Source organism: Corapipo altera, unplaced genomic scaffold, assembly GCF_003945725.1.
Source record: "Corapipo altera isolate COAL_440 unplaced genomic scaffold, ASM394572v1 2b, whole genome shotgun sequence".
Lineage (NCBI taxonomy): Eukaryota > Metazoa > Chordata > Aves > Passeriformes > Pipridae > Corapipo > Corapipo altera.
In genome coordinates, this window is record NW_020884874.1 from 296716 (window position 1) to 319445 (window position 22730).

Consider the following 22730-nt stretch of genomic DNA (forward strand, 5'->3'; position numbering starts at 1 on the left):
AATCTGAATGTGGACAGGCAGATGGAAATAGCAGCAATTCAATCCCAAGGCAGATGAATCATTTTGTTTTTCTGACAGTTAAAAATTCAAAAGTATGGTCTACCATACCAAGAAGAAATAAAGATTATGGTTATCAACCTACATTTCTAGAAGCCATGTAACAGCATACAGATTTTAAAAATACTATTTTTGTACAGTTTGCAATCATTTCTGTTTATAAAAAAATTGCCATTTCATTCTTGTTTATGAAGGATCAGCCAGCCAGCCCATGCATCTAATCACTTTAAAATTAGAAGCTGTGCAAATCACCTCTGCCAAAATAAAATAAGCACAACCTCCTGCTCAGTTTTGAATCCTGCTCCCAGTGAGGTCTCTAAGTTTCTTCCTCACAACATGCTCTAGGGCATCTTCTCTGTTCTGTAGAGATACTCTGTGGGTAGCATGGAACCCAAACTGTCTCCTGGGCTGGGCTGCTCTCTTCTTATGCTGCAGTTACTCCAGATTTCTCTAGTGCTTTCATTCCAGATTTCACATGTTTCTGAATTCTTACAGATCCTATCTTTTAGTAGCCCACAATCTGGGGATCACAAGGTTACTGTTAAGCTTTAAGAGACATAGAGTGAAGACACATGGAGAAACTACTGATTTTACAGCCGCATTATTGCTACTAGAGGATTATATGGAGGAGGGTAGGTGGGAAAAAAAAGGGGCTGCTTACCCATACCCCAAAAGCACCTGCCACAGAGTAGTCGTGGTAGAGAAACTAAGGTGTTGCCCTCAAAGACTATGCTATCTCCAAGAGCAGCTTCAAAAGGAAACAGAAATAAGAGGGTGGGAATGGAGAAAAAGTGGTTAAGTGTATGCTTGTAAGGAAACTGGAAGGTGGCAAAAACAAAAAAAGGAAAAGAAAACAACCCTAAAACCAGAGACTTAATCACTACAGTATCTTAAATGCGATAAATATAAAAAGTCCTTCCCTACATTAGACTGTTGCTGTAAATGGATACTGCTAAAACCACTGCAATGCTTCAAATACATCAATACATGCAAAATACTTCAGATGACATTTTTGAGCATTTCAACAGTGTCACAGAACTGCAACTTTTCCTGTGACTGACCAGATTCAGCTGTATCCTTGTTTTATCATTTTGCCTCCTTAAATTAAAAATGTACCCTGTTTAGAGAAAACCAAAATTATTTCTCTCTTTTGAAACTCAAACAATTATTTGTTCATGGACTGCACAAACCTAACAAGAAAATATACATATGGCACATTCGGTATTTACCTGAGTATAAGGTGAGGGATTTCTGAGGGCCAGAAAACAGACCTGACTTTTAGTTCTAGTGTGTGCTGCATTTAAGAACAAAGATTTGGCACAAACTGTCCTTGCACTGGCATAGGATTAGCAGCTTTCAGTTCCCAATGAACTACTGACTGGGTTAATGTGAGGCAGCAATTCCCATAAGTGCTCACTGCCCAAAGAACCTCAGGATCCATGCTGTACAAGAAGGCACAGGGTGGGCTGTAGCAACGGGCAAGGGCTTTGGGAAATTATGAGTGATAGGGCACAGAATGTGATCAGGCAAAGTAACAATGGACAGAAAGAAGAAAACACAGAAGCTAAATGCAAGGGTATGATGTCCTCCTCCCACTAAAGCAGGGGGAAAAAGCCCAAAGTACAAGTCTTACATAATCACCTTATATTTGTTGAAATACAAGTGTGCATATATACACACAACTGTATGTATATATACATATGCCTATGCAAGAGTTAGTCCACATGTGAGATTCCATTTTGCACTTGGTTAGAGGAAAAGAATAAAAGTGACTGATCAGCCAGATGAAATGGATCACAAGAAAAAGATTTCAGAATTTGACATATTGTGAAGTACCAGCTTGAGTCTAAGTTTAAGATTCAATATGTACAGTTTGGTAACAAAACTGTAATTTTCATTTATATTCTAAAAAGGAATTTGTGGGATCCATTGTTTTCATGCAGTCCAGTACTGGTTCTCTTCATTATGGAATGCATTATGACTTTTAAAATTGAATTCAACTACTCAGTTATGTTCATTCTTAATCCTATTTCATAACAAAAGAACAGTGATGCTACAGTAGAAGTATTTACAACATTTCTGCAGACACATTAGTTCATTTAAAAACAGTAATTTTGTGTACACATGTACATTCTGCATAAGCAAATTACAACAGAGATGATAAACAGAATTAACCTATTCCTGATACTCACCTACACAGCATTTCACTCCAGATGTCAGAGCAACAAAAGTTTTAAATGTACATTCATAATATGAATGCACAAGACTAAAATGTAACAAGATGTCTATTCCTCTAATTTTCCAAAACCACACTATAGTAAAAAACTGGTACTAACAAGATCTTCATTAAATATTAGTACCACTGCATATGTACAGTACTTTCTTACAAGCAAAATACTAACAAGTTTATGTAACTCAATATAATCTATAAAAAAGTGTTCTCAAAGCCTACATGAAAAACAAGTCAGTAATGTAATGATTTAATTTAAGCAGTACTAAAATGGACCTTGACTTTCATTGCTTACTTTTATTGTCTAAGTAACCACAACCAAATAAATATTTCATATTTTTTACAGGCAAAAATTTAAGTAAGGAAAAAAGGATTACCTGCATCATCAGGTGTCCATGGATTACGAGCTGGCTTTTCAGAGGTTGGTCCCGAGGTAGTGATCATTCTCACACTAGGACTAGATGATCTACTGCTGTTTCTACTCTCCTGAAATGACAAAACAAAACAAAATGACAAGTTAACAGAAGATTTTTGAAAAGTTCATTAAAAAAAAAAAAATGGAAGAAATCTGAACCTATAAACCTCCAAAATACCCTCCCCCCCAGGCTTTTACCCTGAAAGCTGTCCTGACAGTTTGATCAACTTTACATGCAGTGCAGGGATAATTTCATCCCCATTTGTACTTCACCTGTACTGTGTAAAATAAATTGATACAATTTTGCTACTCAGCATAATAAATGCAATGCTGAACAATGTGTTCAAGATCTTTACAGAAAAGCGTGACAACATGTCTAGGAATTTTCACGCCACCATTCAGTGAAATCTAGCAACTCCATAACATAAGGAAGAAATAGTTTGTTTCCAATGCTTAATCAACGAATGAAACTACATTCAGCTAAAGGAACATAGCTTAGTAACTGCACTAGACTGCGGTGTATTAATCTACAGTTTTCTTATGGTTCTTTTGTTAACTCAGAGGTTATGTGATTCATCTCCAGAAAACACGAAATAAGTGTTTAATCAAAAAGGATCAATCAATTGAAATAAAACAATCAGAAAATGAGTACATTATCCCTCATGAAGCAAAATAAGAATTAAATCAAAATTCTCTAGGATGTTCTTTTATATACCGTTTGACTCCTCCAATCCTTTTGTTTACCGAAGCACAGAAGCACAATACAAATTTCATTATTCTACTGAGCTTCTTTTTCAGAATAATTATTTACAATATGTATGCTTGTATTTCACATACCCCCTCACTGATATAAAATTAAAACAGTAAAGGACTTAAGACTATAAGCCCCAATGAGTTTTGCAGAAAAGAATGAAGTAAAAAGATGCAACTAAAATACAACTACTTTCAAGATGGTGTATTTATCATGAAATGATTAAATGTCTCCATTTTTCAAAAGAAGCATTCAAATATACATTTCCTGGAAACCATATTTCTTTATGATTCTTTATGATTTCCAAATATCCTACCTTAATTTAAGTTTTAAAAGCCAGGATTTCAATCAAGTAACAATCCAGAGTAACGAGATTCTACACACTGAAAGATCCATTATTTTGATTGCATAGTGTTTCTTTTGTAATGTTTATTAAGCATTTAGTGTTTTAAGTTAATGGCCAGACACAGAGCAATAAACTACTCTAGAAATAATCTGATGGATATTTCAAGATCATGGCATCAGACATTTTGAAAAAGCTTTTGTGTTGGTGTCTTAGTTGATATTAAGCAAGATTTAAGTTGCTGAGCTTACTGTCAGCATCCTCAGACACGAATGACAAACATACCCTGCTGATGTGAAAGATCAGAAGACAGATCACTTTTAACAGTATGCAAATTCTCTAAGCAAAAAGAGATTTGCTGAGTATCTACAGTTGATAGCAAAGGGCACTTGAGAACTACTCTAGTTACAGTAACTTCTCAACTTGTTTTGGTCCATCAACAACAACAAAAAATTTCCTTCACAACATTATTTAGATGAAATAACTAGAGGTAAAAATGAAGGATTCCTATAGGAGGCACATCTAAAAACTACTACAAAGCCAAAGGGAAGTTCCCAAAACTGAACACCAGTTAAACTGCAGTGTTTGAGTGCGTGTTGAGTGAGATGCTTTAAGCCTCCTGGACATCAGCCCCTCTGACCGGTAAACCAGTGCCTGTACTTTAGCAATCAGTTTCTGCTACCCCTTCACCAGTATCCTTTCATCCTTTCTTCCTCCAGGTATCTCAGTATGCCTAACAGACTTGTAAGCAGGTTATTCTCAAATCTTCTCTTCCAGGCAGTCAAACTCACATGGCACTCCTAGCTTTTAGCTTCCACTCTCAAAGACTTGCAGCCTGGAAAAGCTCAAGTGCTCTGAGGAATAACATCCCATGACCCAGTTTAATTTAAGTGGGCAACACAATTTAAAGAAATCATTATTAGCCCTGTCTCCTCATGGCCTCATCTGTGAATTTTATCTCAGCATGAGAGAAAAAAAAACAAATGCACATCTGTGACAAATTTCACAATCTCACAGAGATAATGAGTCATCTGCACAATATCAGATCCCCCAAATTATCCCACTTAGCTTGCATGCATGTGGGCATGTACATTCTGACCTTGCTTCTCAACTGTTCAACACAGTACATGGTTTTCTTTAATATATTTTTTTACACTTCAGAGTAAACTGTAAGAATTATGAAGGCAACTGCTACAACACCTCCCCTCCCTCAAAAACCAACAACCCCAAAACAAAACAAAACAAAACAATGTTTAAAAAAGGTAGTAGGTACTGTTGATACTCCGATCAGACAGATATTCTGTGAAAGATGATGTATCAAAGCAACCAAATCAATACACAGTACACAGGGAAGGAGACGGATACCTTACTAGGTATCTGATCAGTTGTTGCATGATTATGCCAGATGTGTTTCTCAGTATCTGTATAAAACTTCAGTTCTGTTAAGACTCTACGCAGTGTAAATACCAGTTTGCTGTGTTCCTTCAAGTCTCCAAAAGTATTAATGGCTGCAAAAGTATTAATGTGCAGTTCAGAGTCTGCACATGTGTTTCCGCGTTACAAAGGTGTTTAGGCAAGAGCAGTAGTGCTGGACAGATGACACAATATAAGGGTTTAAAATGCATGTACAGGGAAACAGAAAGGCACAAAAAACAAATCAGTGGAAAAAAAAATTTATGTGGAAAAATGAATAAAGCATCACAACATATGGATGGAAAGAAACAAAAATGTAGCATTTGACTTTACAGAGACAGTTGTGTCAGTGCCACTCCTGTCACTTGGAATAACAACCAGTCTAAGGTCACCAAGTACTAGAGAAACTCGTGCAAATTCAGACTTAAACATATATTCTCACCACCAAATCACTCCAACAGCTGATCCGATGATAGAAAACCTTTGACTTAGCATATTTTCCTACCTAAACTGTTGATGCTGATTAGTAAAACCACCTGCAAAGCTCTATTACTATCTGCTATTGAGAACACCAGTAGCAGCAATACCAGAAAGTGTCTTAAGTGTCTCAACAACATATATATATAGTAATCAGCAGCCATACAAACCACATAAAAAATTCTTAGAAGAGTACACAGAAATAAAATATCCATACAATCATAAAACACAAAATGTGGTTGAATTAAAACAGGCAAGCAGTTAAAAAGGAAGACAAGAGTCTTGGTCTGCGTGTTCAGGTAAGCACCCAAAGTTCAGTATATTTATTAATATCAAGCCTGGTGTTTTCCTTCACCTTAAGAGAAAAACCTTAAGAAAACCTTCCTGATTAAAACCCAGTAGTTATAACAGAATCATTTGCTATTAACACAGCACCAATTTTCAGGAAAAATACGTTCAATAAAAAGATTTCTGATCAGCTTTAGTGTATCAGTCAAACAATTAAAAACCAGAAAAGAGGCGCCGTGTCAATCCTTCAGTTCTGAGTGGGATAGGGACATACACAGCCTGGGTGCGGGAGCAGAGGCACGCAGTGCCATGGCTGCTTGGTGAAGAAGGCCGTGCCGCAGGGTGGGTGCAAAGGAGAATGCAACGCGGGGAAGAAGGATGTTTGCAATGAAAGGAGGGAGGGGGAAGGGGATTTTCACATTAGAAAGGATACCCTATATATGGTACGGTGCATGTGGGAAGATAGGATGAACTGACCAGAGCTACGCTAGAGTCAGATGTTTCTTCAGCTTTGATTAGTAGATTTCTATACTGATAGCAGTTCAAGATTGTTAATTAAAATTCAAGGCACTGAGGTCCAGAGCTATAGAAATACATAGAGAATAATCTTAAGTCTTTAGGCATATTACTTCCTTCATTTTCCATTCTTTTTTTTTAATATACAAACCTATGTACATCAAAAGTTAGCATTAGCTTCAGTGGATTTTTCAATCCATTCTCACACCAAAAAGGGGATAAAAATTCACTATTTATTTATATGGACAACGCAAAAATATCTTTGAAAGTGTATTTTTCCTGCCTGTTAAAATATTATGTTTTCCAGATTTACCATAATGTTTCCAAAAACTGCAAGATAGAAACAGATAACGGCATATTTCCAATATGTACACTATCAGAAGCAAGAAAGTAAAATGTGATTCTGGTAGTTCTACAGACCCACATATAAAATTGGTGAAGTAAACATAAAAAAAAAAAAATGTGTATCCTCCTGGTAACAAGGACAATTTAGCTTGAACATCCATGCAAGCAGCAGAACAACTTTCAAAGAAAGACTGTTATAAGTTATTAAGATATGAAGCAAATGCTGAAATTCTATATTTTTAAATACTAACCATTCATTAAAATGAACGGAATGAAAACTTCTAAATAAAAAAAGCTCTAATTAAATATATCCATACAATCAGCACAATTTGGTGTAACCGATGTACTGTCACTTAATTTCCCCCCCCAAGTCTTACCTAATTTTAGTTCTACAATTAACTGAATAGGCTAATATATTTCTTTCCTCAATTTTGCAGATTCATTTCTTTCCTTTCTGATAAACCTGTCTTCTCTGAAGATATTAAAATGTATTTAAGACTCATCTGTTATTTTTTGATAGATGCACATAGTAAGTTCTACTAATACCTATAGGATTGATGAGGTTTCTGTGGCTATAATACTCCACCGAATTAAGGATCAAATGTTCATCTCCCTGATAACTACACACCCCAAGAATTACTACCTATTTTAGATTATTGCAGTTGGTTGTTTAGTATGCAAACCTGATTAACCTGATGAATATGCTAAGCTTCAGTATCCCACATCTAATTAATAGTAGGGATCTCAAAATTGCCCATTCACACTAAGGACCAAATAGGCCCTGTGAATTACTGAAGCAATTAAAATAAACACATCTGAATGAAGAATTAGCTGTACTTCTCTCATTTAAAATTGAAATTAAACTAAGAGCATGTTATGTAGCATACCACCGTTTCTGTTACCATGGCAGTTAGAATACCAGACAAGGAGCTATGTTATTATAAAATATTTTTTTGAAATAGTCTTTTTTTAAAACAAAACTTTGTGACAACATCCTGCTGTAAATCTTTCACAAGAAATGGAGAAATTTTACTGTAAGTTACTATTCAGGATTCAGAGATTGACAATAAATAACATTTGTAATAGCGATGCACATGCTTTTTGTTTTCATGCAAAAAATTAGTCTAATGTATGTGTAACTGCTTCAGATAGTAAGTAGTAATTATAATTGTCTTCTACATATAGAGGGAAGAAAAGGCTTTCCTGAGTAATATCTGCCCTCAAACAAATTAAGTGGTACACAAAAACCATGTGTATGTAAAAATGCTAAATACTGCATAAACTATATAGAAAATGCTTCTCATCTAGAGCTCATTCATAGATTACCCCCATGGAATCATTTAAATTCAATACAAGCAATGCTACAGTCTGCCAAGCTTCCACATCATTTCTATGAAAGCATCGAAGGTGATTTCCAGACCAGTTCCCCAGTATGGATTTGGTGCTGACTTTACTGAAACGCAAAGAAGTGATGAGAAGCACATTACCTGACTGGACTCTGTTCCAGCAACACTAAGATCTTGAATGGATCTGCGCCTCTGCTGTCCGTTTCCTGCTGGGAAAAAAACAAAACAAAAACAAACCAGTGAAATATATTCAGAACAAAATAAGAAGGGTGCTTCTGTTGCAGAGGAGCTTGGAATTTGTACAAATCCACAGAGACAAAGTGGGAGAGGGAGAGAGAGAGACAGCTGCAGAATTTTAACTCAAAACATGCTGGCCTGTCAACAAAAAGTATACCCTAATACAATAACCACTCCTACCACATGAATAGCTGCTGCACTCTACTCCACCATCTTCTGTCACATGTATTTGGTCAGGCTTAGTACTTGGGGCAGGAGCTGATGACGACATCTATTTCAAGTGCGTTACGTTATGGGGATTTCTAAAAGCTAAACCGCGAAGATAACAGGCTGCCAGCTTTAACCTGTTGCTCTTTGGCTTGCTCAAGGAACACAGCAAGGATTTCTGCCTGTGTGCTGCTCCCCTCAAGAAGATGAAGAAATGAAAGTGCTTTCTTCTGGTCTTCTGCCTCCTTCAGAGGAACGAAACTATGTCCTATTCTCATGCTCTGAGAAGTGTGAAAAGGGGACTGTTCAGCTAAATCACACCTCACCATCAACCTACGGAGCACAGTGCTGTAATCTTTTCCTCTTTTCCTTCCACCTGTTCACAATTATCCACCAGTGACAGCTACATAAAACAGTTTAAATTTTAACACTGACACGCAATCAAAGGCATTTCCAGGAAACAAAGTCTTCTTAAAAATAAAAGGAGATTATGCAACAGAATCTCCCTGGCTACTTTGATTTTTATTACAGTGATTGTTTATATTATCTCTTGAGAGCAGGTCAGCTGTCCAAAAGGAAACACCAAAACGTCCTGAGTAACAGCTGACAATGCTCAAAATTCTTGCTCTTAGCTCTGCATTACGTAACTTTGCTACTGGAGGGGAGCATCTGAAACATGTACTGCAGCCGTGGCAGCCCCTCGCCCAGCAGTCCTGCAGTCAGCAACCAACCCAGCTCACTTAATGCCCTGGAAAAGGCATCACATTTTTAACCTTTTAGAGACTTCTCATTCAGCATCATTTCCATATGACTCCACAGCCTATCCTGACACATGTTTTGAATTGCAGCAGTTACTACAGAAATGTAAGACTATTTAATACTGATCAATACATTTAATAATCCATTAAATTTTTAAATATAGGTACTATTACATGTAGGAACACACTACCCCAAAACAGCAATAAAAAATTTTCAGTGTCACTCTACCGATTTGTCATGACATTTTATCATCTAACATTTATAGCAAGTACTATAAGAAACAAGCACATAAGAAAATCAAGCAGTATTTTAGAACAGGAATATATTCTTTGCTCTGACTACAAATGAATTTGAATTGCAACTGTTCTGTGGTCTTGATCTTTTGCTTCTGAAATTCAGGGAAAGTATATACTTACCTAAGCAACAATGGTTAAGTGATTTTTAATACTTTGATACTAGGGATCATGTGAATGACTAATCTATGTCAAAATGTCTGAACTTGTTCATTTGCAGTGAACTTTTTCACTATGTAATTGTTTAACAAACAAGATTATACATTTAATAGAATTCTGTGCCATGGATACTTCATCTGGCTGCCACAGCTCATCTCAGTATTCAAGATATGCGCAATCCACCCACAACTGACACAAAATTATGTGCACATTTCATTCAACAACACTGTTATAAAATTAGCTCAGCTGAAATAGGCTTGCAAAAATATCTGAAATTCTCATTTCAGATTAGCAACATTTGTGAATTTAAAGAACCCAGCACATCTGTTGCTGAAATATTAGAACATGGCTGCCAAAATGTTAAAATAATCAGGGTGGGGTGCAAGAAAGAAAAGAAAATGCCTTGAGTTGAGAGGGAGGGGAGAGAGAAAAAGGGGTCAAAACTACTGTGTTGTAAAAAATGAACACCTTTAAATGAAATATCTTCAATTTAGTAGCATGAGGGAAGAGCAAGCTCTACTAGGCAATGCCATTTTAATTAGTGTAACTACTGCAGACATCTGGCAAATAGCTTAGACAAGGCAGAAACAGACTACAAATCAACAAATACTTATTGCTCCAGATTCAAGAAAAATTTCAATTGAAAAATATACAACACAACATAAAATATTTATTTGAAATGATCACTGCTACTTCTTTATGCTTTCCTCTCACAGTTATGATTTTGTTCTTACTTCTGTGTCCATTTAAAACAAATTTTTCCTCATTATAAAAATTAAGAGATTTGTACATGCACAGAAGTTCATCTACAGTAGCTTGATGCCCAGTGTCAGGCTTTTGGTAGTTTACAGGATTTTAAGATTAAAGAGCAAGTGTCACAAACATACTTCCTGGCCACAAAAAAACCCATTTTGCACACTGTTGTTTATTTTCTAAAATTAAATTCTAAAGGAACAGGAAACTTCCATTATGTCCTGCCCCACATACTGCAGGCAAAAATAAATTCTACAACTTACTTGATCACCACCCCCACCCCTCCGCCAAACATCCAGACCAGCTATGACCTCTTCTCCCTGCCCTTTAACAGATACTGGCATCTCCTTTTACACTTTCTTATTTACTCACAGTACTCTCTCTTCCTTACACACCTACAAGACTCAAACCTCTCTCACAGTGGAGGATGATCAGTGACTGTAACAGTGCTAGAAGACATTCTGAAGAAGTTAAAAAATTGATCTGAATTCCAGAACAATTAAGTGATTTGGGAAGCCAAGGGTGGGATTTTTGGTATATATTGGTTTTAAAAGTAGATAGCAAAATTACAGACCTAAAGCATCCATAATTCCTATCCCCTTTCTAAAGACCCTTAACAAAATGTGTCCATCTTGAGTAATCATTTATGCAGTGTCAATGCTATAAAAATCATAACGCTGTGGCAGAATTTCAGATGACAAAATTATAAAGCCAAATCCACACATGCTAAATGCACGAGATGTCTAACACTGCCAGTGAAGAAAAGACTGTACTTGAAGGTTTGCTGCTTGACTGGTTTGTATTGAAAAGGTATGCAAACTATAATTCAGATTTTTTTGTTTCTTTAAACATAAAGCTACTTAAACCTTTTGCACTTACTAGGGTTTTCATTTTTCATATATATATATATATATAAAATAAAATGTTGGTGCTTATACCTATACTATATATACACGGTAAATTAAAAAAAAAAGAATTGATACATCATTTGTCTACCTGATTGCAGGAAACCACCACTGCAAACTCCTGCTATGCTGTTAGACAAAGAAGGAATTATTTGATCCATTTTTCAGTTTCTCAGTTTGTAAGCTAGCAATACAAAATAGCATCTTAAATGAACAAAAAGTTCTATTCACCCTTATTGTACTAATTTAGAAAGAAGAGCAAATATATATTAAAAACTTCCCCTTCTGCCAATATTTTACCTTTAATTGATAAAAACGTGTATTTTACGACCTTGGTAGCATAATCAGTTCATGGACGAAATGCAGTTGAGGCAACACATTACGAAAACCCCCAATGATAGCAGATGTAGTACTCATACTTCTAAAATAGCCCTGCCCTAAAGCAGCTGACTCACGGTAACATGCCTGCGTGGTGCCTCCCCTCTCTGGGCAGCAGCTGCTTTACCATGTGCTCAGCACAACTCCAGGCAGCAGCACAGACCGGCACTTGTGCTGCTCCAAGGACCCAGAGGAGCTGCTCGCCCCGCCGAGGGACATGCCCAGGGAAGTTTGGAGGAGCTGGGTCTGGGGCAGAAGTGCTATGGAACATAACGGGGTGGGACCGATATGGAGGTGACAGTTTTGGGCAACTGAGAGAGTAAGAAAAGGAAAGCAGTGAGAAATACATTGTTTTTAAAAGAATAACCGAGCAAGGTATTTTTGAATAACTGTTTTAAGTATACAGATGAATATAACTAGTTTACTAGGCAGATTATCATGTCCCTGTCATGTAATGATTAATCTTATTTTTTTCTGGCTTTGGGATTATTACAGTAAAGCTGTTCTGACAACCAGGAAACTTTCAATATACGGCCCAGACGTATTTGCAGACAATTTAAATATTTCTTCTGTAGTGCCAATACTGTCTTTTAGCTTAAGTAGTTCTCTCTTCCTAGTTTTTAGCCAGAGATTCATCTATAGAAAATAATTATTAATTTCTTAGCTTTCATTTTGTGGGCTAAAAAAAGCCATGCTTTCAGATTCTTCTTTATACTCTCCATAACATCCTATTAGCTCTTCTTGATATTATTTCAGAGTGCACGTATGTTTCTTTTATATGACTGACCACAACAGTATATTGAATTCCTGATTAAAATTCAACAAGGGCCTATAAATAGCATCAGTGTTTCTTCATTCTTCCTGGAAATGAACCTTAAGATTTCAGTTTTTCGGAACTGCATTAGATTAGTGGCTTATACTACCTGGGATTCATCTGCACACATCTGCTATGGTCCCATGTCACCTTATTAAAAGAAACAGTTGCTGGTGCATGAGCCACAGTGCATGACCCTGGATTTTACCCTATTCCTTTTCGGTCACAGCAAAATTCACTTTATGTAATACTCTAATCCTCCTCTTTATGAATAGTTGCTTCCGATAAAACATTATCAGTGAATTTCATTATTGTTTATTTGACTTAAATACCTTAAAATTTGACTTAAATGTTGAGAAAATTGATTAATATGCTTGCTCCAACCCTTTAAACTTCTTTTATTTCTACAAGTTGCTATTTCTCTCATATGTATTCCAAATAATTCATCTTGGAATTCCCATCCTGTCCAGTTCAATTAATATAGACCAGGTGAAAAATTTCTGATGACTCCTCTGCCTAACGAAGAAACCAATAGACTGGTATAATCTATTTTGTGAAAACAACATGGCACTTCATTTAACTTGACTTCATCATTCCTTAAAAGTTTCAAGGTTTCTTGGAAGCCTCAGTGTTGTTACGTGCAGACAGTGTGCGCAGAAGAGGAACTCATTAGCTTCTAGAGCTTATTTAACAGGCTCTCAGCATGTGGTAACGCTGTGAAAATTGACAGATCTCTCCACTTTTGCTTTCCTTGCTCTCTCAGGATTTCATTTATGCCATTGCAGGCCAGGACCGCTTGAAAGTTACAGTGGAAAGCTACCCTAGCAAACTCTTTTGCCAATTTGTTAGACTCAATGCCAAAGACGTTTTCTTTTCATGGGTTGTATTGCTCAATTTTTTCTGTATTTTTATACGTAACCTTCAATAAAGTTATTTGAAAGAAACTTTTGTACAAAATTATCTTCTGCATTTGACTTTAAAATACCAGACAATATCAAGATTTACAAGGTAACTTCCTCAGATGACACCAATTTAGACTTGGAGGTCCACAGTTTCTAGTGCATTTCTAAATTAGCAGTAGATACTACCATTTGCATCTCCTGTCTGTGACAAATAATTCTGAAGTGACTTGCATACTGCTAATGGTATACATATCACAGTTTGGGATTGATTATACTTATTTTTAGGCTTTGAGAAGTATGAAATGAAAGAAAGAAATCCACTTTGGTTGCAAAAAAAAATGGAAAGGGAAAGGAAAACGTTATGCTACTATACTAACTAAAAATAGACCTGGGATACATGAGAATTATTCATTAAAGTCCCAAGTGAAATTATCATCTATGGTGCCTGATTATACTGATTTTCTTCCTGTCAGAAGCCTCTCCTAATAATTTTAGTTTGCATTTACTTAAACACAACAGAAATACCTCACGCAGACACATTTTAGCTCTAGAACAGTGTAGTCAAATATAAGGATTACACAGATTAAGTGTTAATGTTTTAATCACAGATATCACACGGATTTGAAATTCTGTACCTAATGTATTTAAGTTTTTTGTTCTACTAATATTTGATTAAAAAATGGGAGCCCAAACACAACAAAGATCAGGGCAAAATAATTACCTAGACAGGAATTTTTCAACTTAAGTCCATTTTCACCAAATGAGGCGCTGTAATAAAAGACTGCACATATAGATTTGCTCTATACGAAGATTCTAAACATCACGATAATAAAGGAAAAAAATGCTTTATCAATAGAAGTTAGTTCGAACTAGAAGACTGAATCCTTTACTGATAAAAGTAAGCTTGTAATAAAATATTATGCTTCTCTTTACAGAAGCATTACGAAAAATTTTGTGGGATAATTTCTAGTTCTGTCCCACAGCAACTGGAGCAAGAAGTATTTTAGCAGTCTGATCATTATTCCGGCATCTTAACCACTGACCCGTTCACCTGGTCTGCGATACCTGGTATGATGATCTCAGGGACATCCAGAATGTTGCCAAATGAAGCAGTTTTACGATGGCCTCGTTTAGGCTTGGAATAGGCTGAAAAAATACACATATACAATACACATGCAAAACACTAAAATGGCAATAGCAAAATTATTAAATTCCTAATACTGCACTTTTCATATACTTGGTTAAATTAGAGTTCATGCAAAAATGTGTCATGCAGAATAAACTGCATTGCCTTCCACTCATGCTTACACGTAGTAAAGCAACGGTTAAAAAGCAAAAAATGCAGAACTAGCCATCATTACAACACGGTGTAATTAGTTATAGTTAGCAACACAAAAGTCAAACACAGAAAGCAGCATGGCAACACGGAAGGGAAAACCAAATGTAATTATCCAAACAGAGAAAAAAACGAAATTATTTCAGTTCACCTGTACATTCAGAATAAATTCTTGACTCTCTGAACTTATATAAACTTTTCTCTTTAGTGTCGAGTACAAACTATTTTATAAACAAGTTTAATAGTTAGATACTTCTTTAAATCACCTCCTTTTAAAGCAAATCTCATCTGTCTCTGAAAAAATGCTTACTCTTACTACATTTGATAATCATTCTTGCTGCTCACTCTTTTGTTCCATTAGTGACAATTTTTTATTTTGGGAGCTGGATATCACTACCAACTTTGTAATTTTTGAATGATGTTCAAGAAATGTCATACGCTATGAATTAAAATCTAATCATACTTTTCTTTTTATTTTGCTACTTTCGTAGTTAAGATAAATAGTTCCTATTTAGAGAAAACCTGAATGCATCTCCCAAAAATAGAACATTGTAGCACATTCATCTCAGTAAGTAATGGTGATGTGTATTACATGATTTACTCTTACACTTAATCTAATGAAAACTGGAACAAGAAGATTAACTAATTCTTGACTTGATTTAACAACAGCCCAATTCTCACCCAGCCACACAATTTTTTTTCAGGTTCACAGCATATTACTTCTGTCACACAGTTAATAAGATTGAAAAAACAAACCAAAACCAACACGGTGCTGTTTCAGCTCTTTCTGAAAAAGTTATGGTCAGATGGGTTTGACCTCCTTTCTAGTAGTCTACCACAGCCTTAAGAGATTTTTTAAAAAAATACCCAAAGAACCCCAAACCAAAAATAGTATGTTCAATATATACTTTTGTTTCAAGAAAAAGAAACCCTACAGTGATAACAAGAAAAAAATTATTAGAATATTCTGAATAGTAATTATTATTGTCTTCCTTAATGTACTTAAGGAAGACAAAATAGAAAAACTAAAAACTTGCAAAAAGAGGAGGGTCAGATTATCTCCACTAATGTAAAAAACTTACATTAATAGTGTCAGTGACCAAAGTGAGTCCTGACATATTTTAAAATAAAACCAGCATGGTGTTATTACCAGGTAAGTACACAGCTGCCTTCTGTGTTAAGAAACCTTTAGAGATATTCAGGGTGAGATGTGCTACACAATCATTCAGTCAAAGACTGACAATACAAAAGACAAATTTTGGAATAAAGCTTTAAAATAAGAACATGAAAGTAAAATGTGCTTAGGGCAAAGTAAATATTATGTCATGAGTAACTTCAGCATTAAGTAAAACAAGATCTTGGAGTAATCATAATACAATGAAGAACAAAAATGAAACAGTCATGGAGCACAAGAAAGCCAGAATTTTGATACATAATTCCTTATTAATTGCATCTACTCAATTACTCTAATTTTCAGATTGGCAGAAAAATACTTAAACGGCTAAATAACCCTGAACTAACCAAAGTAATTTTATTATTTAAATGTGTGGTTATACACCATAACAAAACAAAACTTTCACATATAGAACTTAAAACCTGAAGCTTACATAAATTAACAAACAATATCTTTGATGAAGAAAAGAGACAAGAAAGTGTTTGCCAAGTATACACATGTTTATTAATTCACTCTTCTGGGAAGAATAGATATTGCTTTCACCATAAAATTATGTATTTATACTTACAGATAAATTCCAATTCTCTCAAAGATTTAATGTTTAGAAATAACAGTTTATAGCTGAAGCAAACCTGGCAAAACACCTGTAGCTTTTTTTTTTTTTAAACAGAAGACACCAATGCTTTGTTAATCTCGTGAATAAAATCTAACTATGCTCCTCTTTCTGAAATCTGCCAAAGTGGATTTTAAAACTTATTTGGGAACATACTGAACTTTAAACCTATCTCTTAATTTCAAAAATACTGTAGAAATAACCTTGAAGAAAATGTTATTATATAAATAATTATGCTAGCAGAGATGAAATAACACTATTTCAGATGCAAAGGTGAAAGTTGTGCATTTGGAATAGGATTGACACTTAAAAGTCTTATAATGTGTTTTTTAAAAAAGTAAAAATCTAATTCAACAAAATCTCTTCTACAACCTTTAACATACTGAATTACAATACTCAACATTGCTGATTGTACAACCATAAATAAAGCCATTTCCCTCCCACAATTAATAAAAGACAATAAAGACTATATGAAAAATTAAAGTATTTTCATACAGCTACTGGTATTAACTTTTTGTAAGACTATGCACATTTCACATTTTCCTTCCAATACCTCAATCTACACCCCAAACATCCTTTAATTTTACCTGTGATGGAAGCTATTCTTGCTTCTATTTCAGACATATCAGCACTCATCCTTTTGGCTTCTCCTGAAACAAGGGCTGACGGTGGTCGTGCGCGAACATCTGACAAGCTCTCCACACTGCTCCCACGAGATGGGGGCAAACTCAAACGGCCAGGATCACCCTGTTTCAACAGTCACATTTTTAAAGAGAAAATTCTGCACAAGTCCCTCCCTGATATGCACCAGTATGTAGGTTAAAATAAATTTTTATAATGTGCATTTTAAAAGTGACAAGATTTAAAATTTATAGCAATAAATGGTAATAATTGAGCTATTATTGGCATATAAAACTGAAATATCTGCGACTTTGAAAATAATCTAACTATACACAGATAAAAAAATCAGTAGAATTAGGTCAATATTATCAGAATAGAATCTTTGTATTTCTGCATTCTACTCAAAATAAAACACAGTATTTTCAAAATTCACATAAATGTTTAATCCTTTTATATCATACTACTATTTTAGATTTAAATAAAGGCAGCAATTTTCAAACATATATTTTTTTTAATCTAATAAATATCTTTGAATATAATAATGAACTATTTTTTACATTTCATTGAAGATCTTAATAGAGCCTTCCGGTTTACATTTTTGGAATTATTCAATGTATTTCCATCCCTTTCCATTTTCTTCTCCTATAAATAGATGTATGATTTTTGAAGGAGGACACAAATGCTTCAGAGCAGATACAACACTTTTGTCTACCTATGTCCACTTCATTATTATGGTTCAAAATTGCACACTTTAGCTTACCGGCTGCTTGGTTGTGTTTTTGATTTGTTGTGCCAATTTTGACTCTAAACGTTTAATAGTGTCATTGGTAGAAGCTCCTTGGAAGTCACTTGGTTCCATGTTAGCATCACTCTTGTTACTTGTGTTTGTAGAAGTGATGTCCATGAATGAACCTAGAAACCAGTAACAAAGAAAAACATTTGGGAATGTCCACTGAAAATACTGAAGTGCATCTCTTTACTACAGCATTCTCAGAAGTCTAACTTGGCTTTAAAACAACACTTTTCAAAACTTTTAATGGAAGGCAAGTTGCAAGACTGCAACAGATCCATTACTGTAAGAAGTAAGAGGAGTGAAAAAGAATACACAACTACCTACTATGGTAACATTTAGAAGTCAATCTTCAGCTTTCTTTGAAATTGTTAGGGTAATGTCATATTAAAAACACGACCAGCAATCTCATTCACAATTAATGACAAAGAACATCATTAACCACAGAAGACCTGATAAATAACAGTCAATACATATTCACAGTTTAAAATGATAAATAATGTCTTAAAATCACATTCTGAGAGGTGGAGAACAACTAGTAAAGTCAGTGCAATGCTGGAGTTGCAAAGATTTTGTTAATACACAGGTCACTAAATTGTAAAGTAGCCAATGAAACTTTATCCAAAACACCAGCAATTTCTTCGGAGATAGAAAATAAACCAACCAAGCAGAGGAAGTTGAGACACCTAAGATTAAAAATTACTTAAGTGGAAAATCTGTACTCTAAAAAATGAGGAGACCAAATGATCTTCATTTTCTATTATTAAAAGAATTTGTCAGAGAGCAAGACTACCTGAAAGTCTAGCCCACATTTTGTTCCATCCACCTTTCTGGTTATTTTCTTGCACGTAATTTAAATTACTGTATTTAATGCCTCTTAACATAAAACAAATGCAAGTTTAAATCGTGGATATTATAACTGAAAAAGGTGCGGCTTTCAAAAGTAGTGAAAAATTTTAAGTTGACAACTCCTACACATTACATATTAGTGAAAAGGTGTTAATTGGTAGCAACATTCATGGGGAAAAAAAAAGGAGACCTTAAACCTGGACATTTGGAGACAGCTTTTACCATAAACTTGTTCTCCATTACACGTACATTTCATCAAAACCATTTGACTGAGAACACTGAATATGATGTGGTAAGAAGTATTAACAAAAAAAATAGATCCCTGTCAATGCTTATGTTGCTATTCTTTTTCTCTAACTTACACAAATGTACCTGTACTAGTGGCAGAGTTGCTTTGGCCTTCATCTGAATACTGGCAAGGATACTGCAGAGGTTCATCAGCTCCTGGAAAGTACTGTGAAAAAAGAGTAATGATTTGATTAAAAAACCTAATTAACCATTGTTTTAAAATTATTTTAATAGTATCTCATAATTTAGAAATACAATTTATATATTTATAATAATTTATTTTGAAGACACGTAAATGTAAATATTTTTAGTCATACATTAAAATACTCCTATGAGTATTTTTTTAGTTTTCTCAAATCTGTTATGAGTTGATATACCCCCCCAGAAGGAGATGAATTACTTCCCTTCTCTACTGTAATCGATAATTTTTATCAAAAAAAAGAGGAGAAAGAAAACATGTAAGCCCATCTTTAGAGTGTGATGAAAGGTATACCTTTTGTAATTCAATTTCGTAGCTTAACAGATTAAAAAATTATTAAGACACTAAAATAAATTTTTATACCCGCATCAAGTGTGTCATTATTTTAACAATTTCCTCCATGGATGGGCGTTGAGAGGGATCCTTGGACCAACAACGGGTCATTAAACTCTCAATTGGTTTAGGTAAGTTTTTGATCAGTGGTGGCCGAGTACCTGTAATTGAAATTAGAAAAAATCCTTAATTTTTTAAACAGACTATAATAAACAACTGACAGTGACTGATCTCTCTCCAGTATTTTGCTAAATAAATATAGGGAAAGATGGAGTCAATTGTAGGCTGAAAGAACTGGCTTGTACTTAATTTTCTCTCTTACAAACAAAAATTGATTAAAAAAAAGTTCCTTTGCACTACATAGAGGCTACAATTACATACAAACAAGTAGAAAAAAAATTAAACTTCTCCTTCAGCAGAGGCCTGAATAAATACAGCACATTACAATGGCTAATGTTACTTGTCTCTGAAGAATAAAGCTCTAGAACAAACTAGGAAGCAAGCAGTAACAGTCTTTGGTTCCTAATGCTGTATTCACAAGAAAAAAATAATGAAAAAACCAAAACACCTGAAATATTTTTGAGAGCTGATTTTGCCCTTAAAAACTTCCTTAAAAATTACAGGCACTGGAAGTACCAATTTTTTGTGACTTTCTCACGCCTACACACATTTGTATTAACATATTTTACTTCAGCTATTGTATAACTACTCAGGTGTTTTTTCGTTCAAGGTTCTCCTCTTTTTACGATTTCAACAAGGAATACAATTAATGGACAACCACTTGTGTCTGATATATGAGGAACAGTGACAGTTTGCAAAGCAATCAGCAAGTATTTAAAAATATATTAAACAGATAAGTAATACATGAGTGCCACAACAGTTTTAAGTGAGATGAAGTGTACTAACATTTCCTCTTAAGAAGGAAAAATAAAATGGAAGAAGATAAAAAGGATAAGATTTTAAAGTAAAAGCAGCTACAGATAGGGAATTTTTCTTTCCCTAAAGGATACGCCCTCACCTTATTGAGGCTTCCTGATTTATGACTATTAGATTTACACTTAGTTTCACAGTTAATGCTTTTAAAGAGTGGAAGGTACTCTTTACTCCTAACTTTAAATGACCCGTGTATTTGAAAAACCAGCCTTCATTGCTTGTTTGTTATTTTTTTCTTCCAAACAAGTTTGTGCTTGCTTTGATGTTGTCTCTCACAAATGGCAGAAATTCTTTGCAGTCACTGAACTACTTCACTATCATTACTTAATTGTTTGTAAAACTCTGTTTTCCCATGGTACTTAAAAACACAGCAGTAAAAAAGTTACACCACTAGCATGAAGACACTACAATCTACTATCCTGACCAATATTATAACACTGCTTTAAAGAAAAAGTCCATTTGAATACAACCATTGTGCCCTGTTTATAGTCTAAACTCACAAAAATCTGTTCTATATAATACCTGGCACAGCAGAGTGCTGCCCCATGAGCGCAGGTGCCTAGGTAAAAAGGTAAAACCATTCCAACAGCAGAACAAAAAAAACAAAACCCAAAACACCACAGATGAAAAACAAAGTGACATTTTTAATGCCTAATGGTCCCGCAGGAGTTTGATAGTTTCTAGAGTTTCTAAACACAGGTCAAGTTACTTCAAGCTACACATTTATTGTAGACATTTAACTACAAAGAGTAAAAAAAATAAAAGAGACAACTTGGCTAATAAAAATCACCATTCATCCAGATAGAGGGGTTGTGGGTTTTTCTATAGCACTTCTCAGATCACTTTTAAAATGGAGTGTCATAACAAAGAAGACATGGCTCTTTACCCTTCTTTATTCATATGCCAGTTACACACAGCAGCCAAATAACACAAAACCCACACTGACACAGAAGTGGCAGTGTTTAACTATGTAGTCTTTGTGACAAAAGTGTATATTTAACGAAGCATAAAATGGAAACACTAGTAATTTAAAGCTGCATGGTTAAGAGTGTTTAGCAAATTTATAGGTCAAATACACAACTTCAAATGCAATCAAGTATTTTCAACTCACCATTGTGAACTGCCCACATTATTCGGAAAGCTGGACCACCAATCTCATCAAAAGGTTTCCTACGGGTGATTACCTCCCAGAGAATAATACCCCAACTGAAAACGTCACATTTTTCACTGTAATTGCTACCTGGAAGAAAGTCATCAATATAATTTGTCTCTTTTCTATGTAACACATTAAAAAGAAGTACAATTTGATCATAGAATCATTAAGGTTGGAAAAGATCTCCAAAATCATTGAGTCCAAGCTTTCACTGAGCACTATAGCACTAAGTGCCATAACGAGTAGTTTCTTGAACACTTCCAGGGTTGGTGACTCTACCACTTCCCTGGGCAGCCTGTTCCAATAAATAAATATATAGTTTTATATGCATCCTTTCATTTCACATTTATTTTGTTGAGAACAAAAAGAGTTTTCTAAAACCGTTTGATTCATGCTAACTTAAGTCTGCAATAATTTGACAGTTTGATTGTGAAGAATGCCTCTCTCTGGGAATCAATCCTTTTCACTTGGAGTCATCCAAGTGAAATGACAAAATGCATCAGTTTTCTTATATAATGTAAAACACAATTTATGAAGTTTAAAGATCTCTTGCATTCACAGTTTAACTGACTATGTTTGCTCCCTCTAAATATTCTTCAATTCACTTCTTCCAACCTTAGTCACAATATGCCAGGCAGTAACATCTGTCAAACCCATTGTTCTTTATTAATTACAGGTCTTTAGCAGAACTTTAGCAGAGTCCTCAATTCCTCACCATCTTATTTCCTCCCTGTTTATTACTCTTATTCTTTTTGTAATGTCATTACTTAATTAAAATTTTTTGACCATAACTTGAATATTTCTAAGACTTCTAAGGTGCAGAAGACAGGCAGGTGATATAGAATAATAAATA

At 34.8% G+C, this 22730-nt stretch overlaps 1 protein-coding gene across 4 annotated transcripts in view; it reads right to left on the reverse strand.

Annotated features, from left to right (window-relative positions):
- The window catches only part of MAP3K7 (mitogen-activated protein kinase kinase kinase 7), a 46611-nt gene that overhangs the window by 5900 nt on the left and 17981 nt on the right, over positions 1-22730 (reverse strand). The window contains exons 7-14 of one of the 4 annotated variants that reach the window (XM_027634225.1): positions 21836-21964; positions 19822-19952; positions 19344-19425; positions 18093-18244; positions 17299-17458; positions 14654-14734; positions 8323-8387; positions 2665-2773 (exon numbers count right to left, since the gene is read on the reverse strand). In XM_027634225.1, coding sequence (XP_027490026.1) covers positions 2665-2773; positions 8323-8387; positions 14654-14734; positions 17299-17458; positions 18093-18244; positions 19344-19425; positions 19822-19952; positions 21836-21964 — 909 coding nt within the window. Of the gene's footprint in view, positions 1-2664; positions 2774-8322; positions 8391-14653; positions 14735-17298; positions 17459-18092; positions 18245-19343; positions 19426-19821; positions 19953-21835; positions 21965-22730 lie in introns of all 4 variants that reach the window. The other 3 variants (XM_027634224.1, XM_027634227.1, XM_027634226.1) reach the window with 3 other exon arrangements.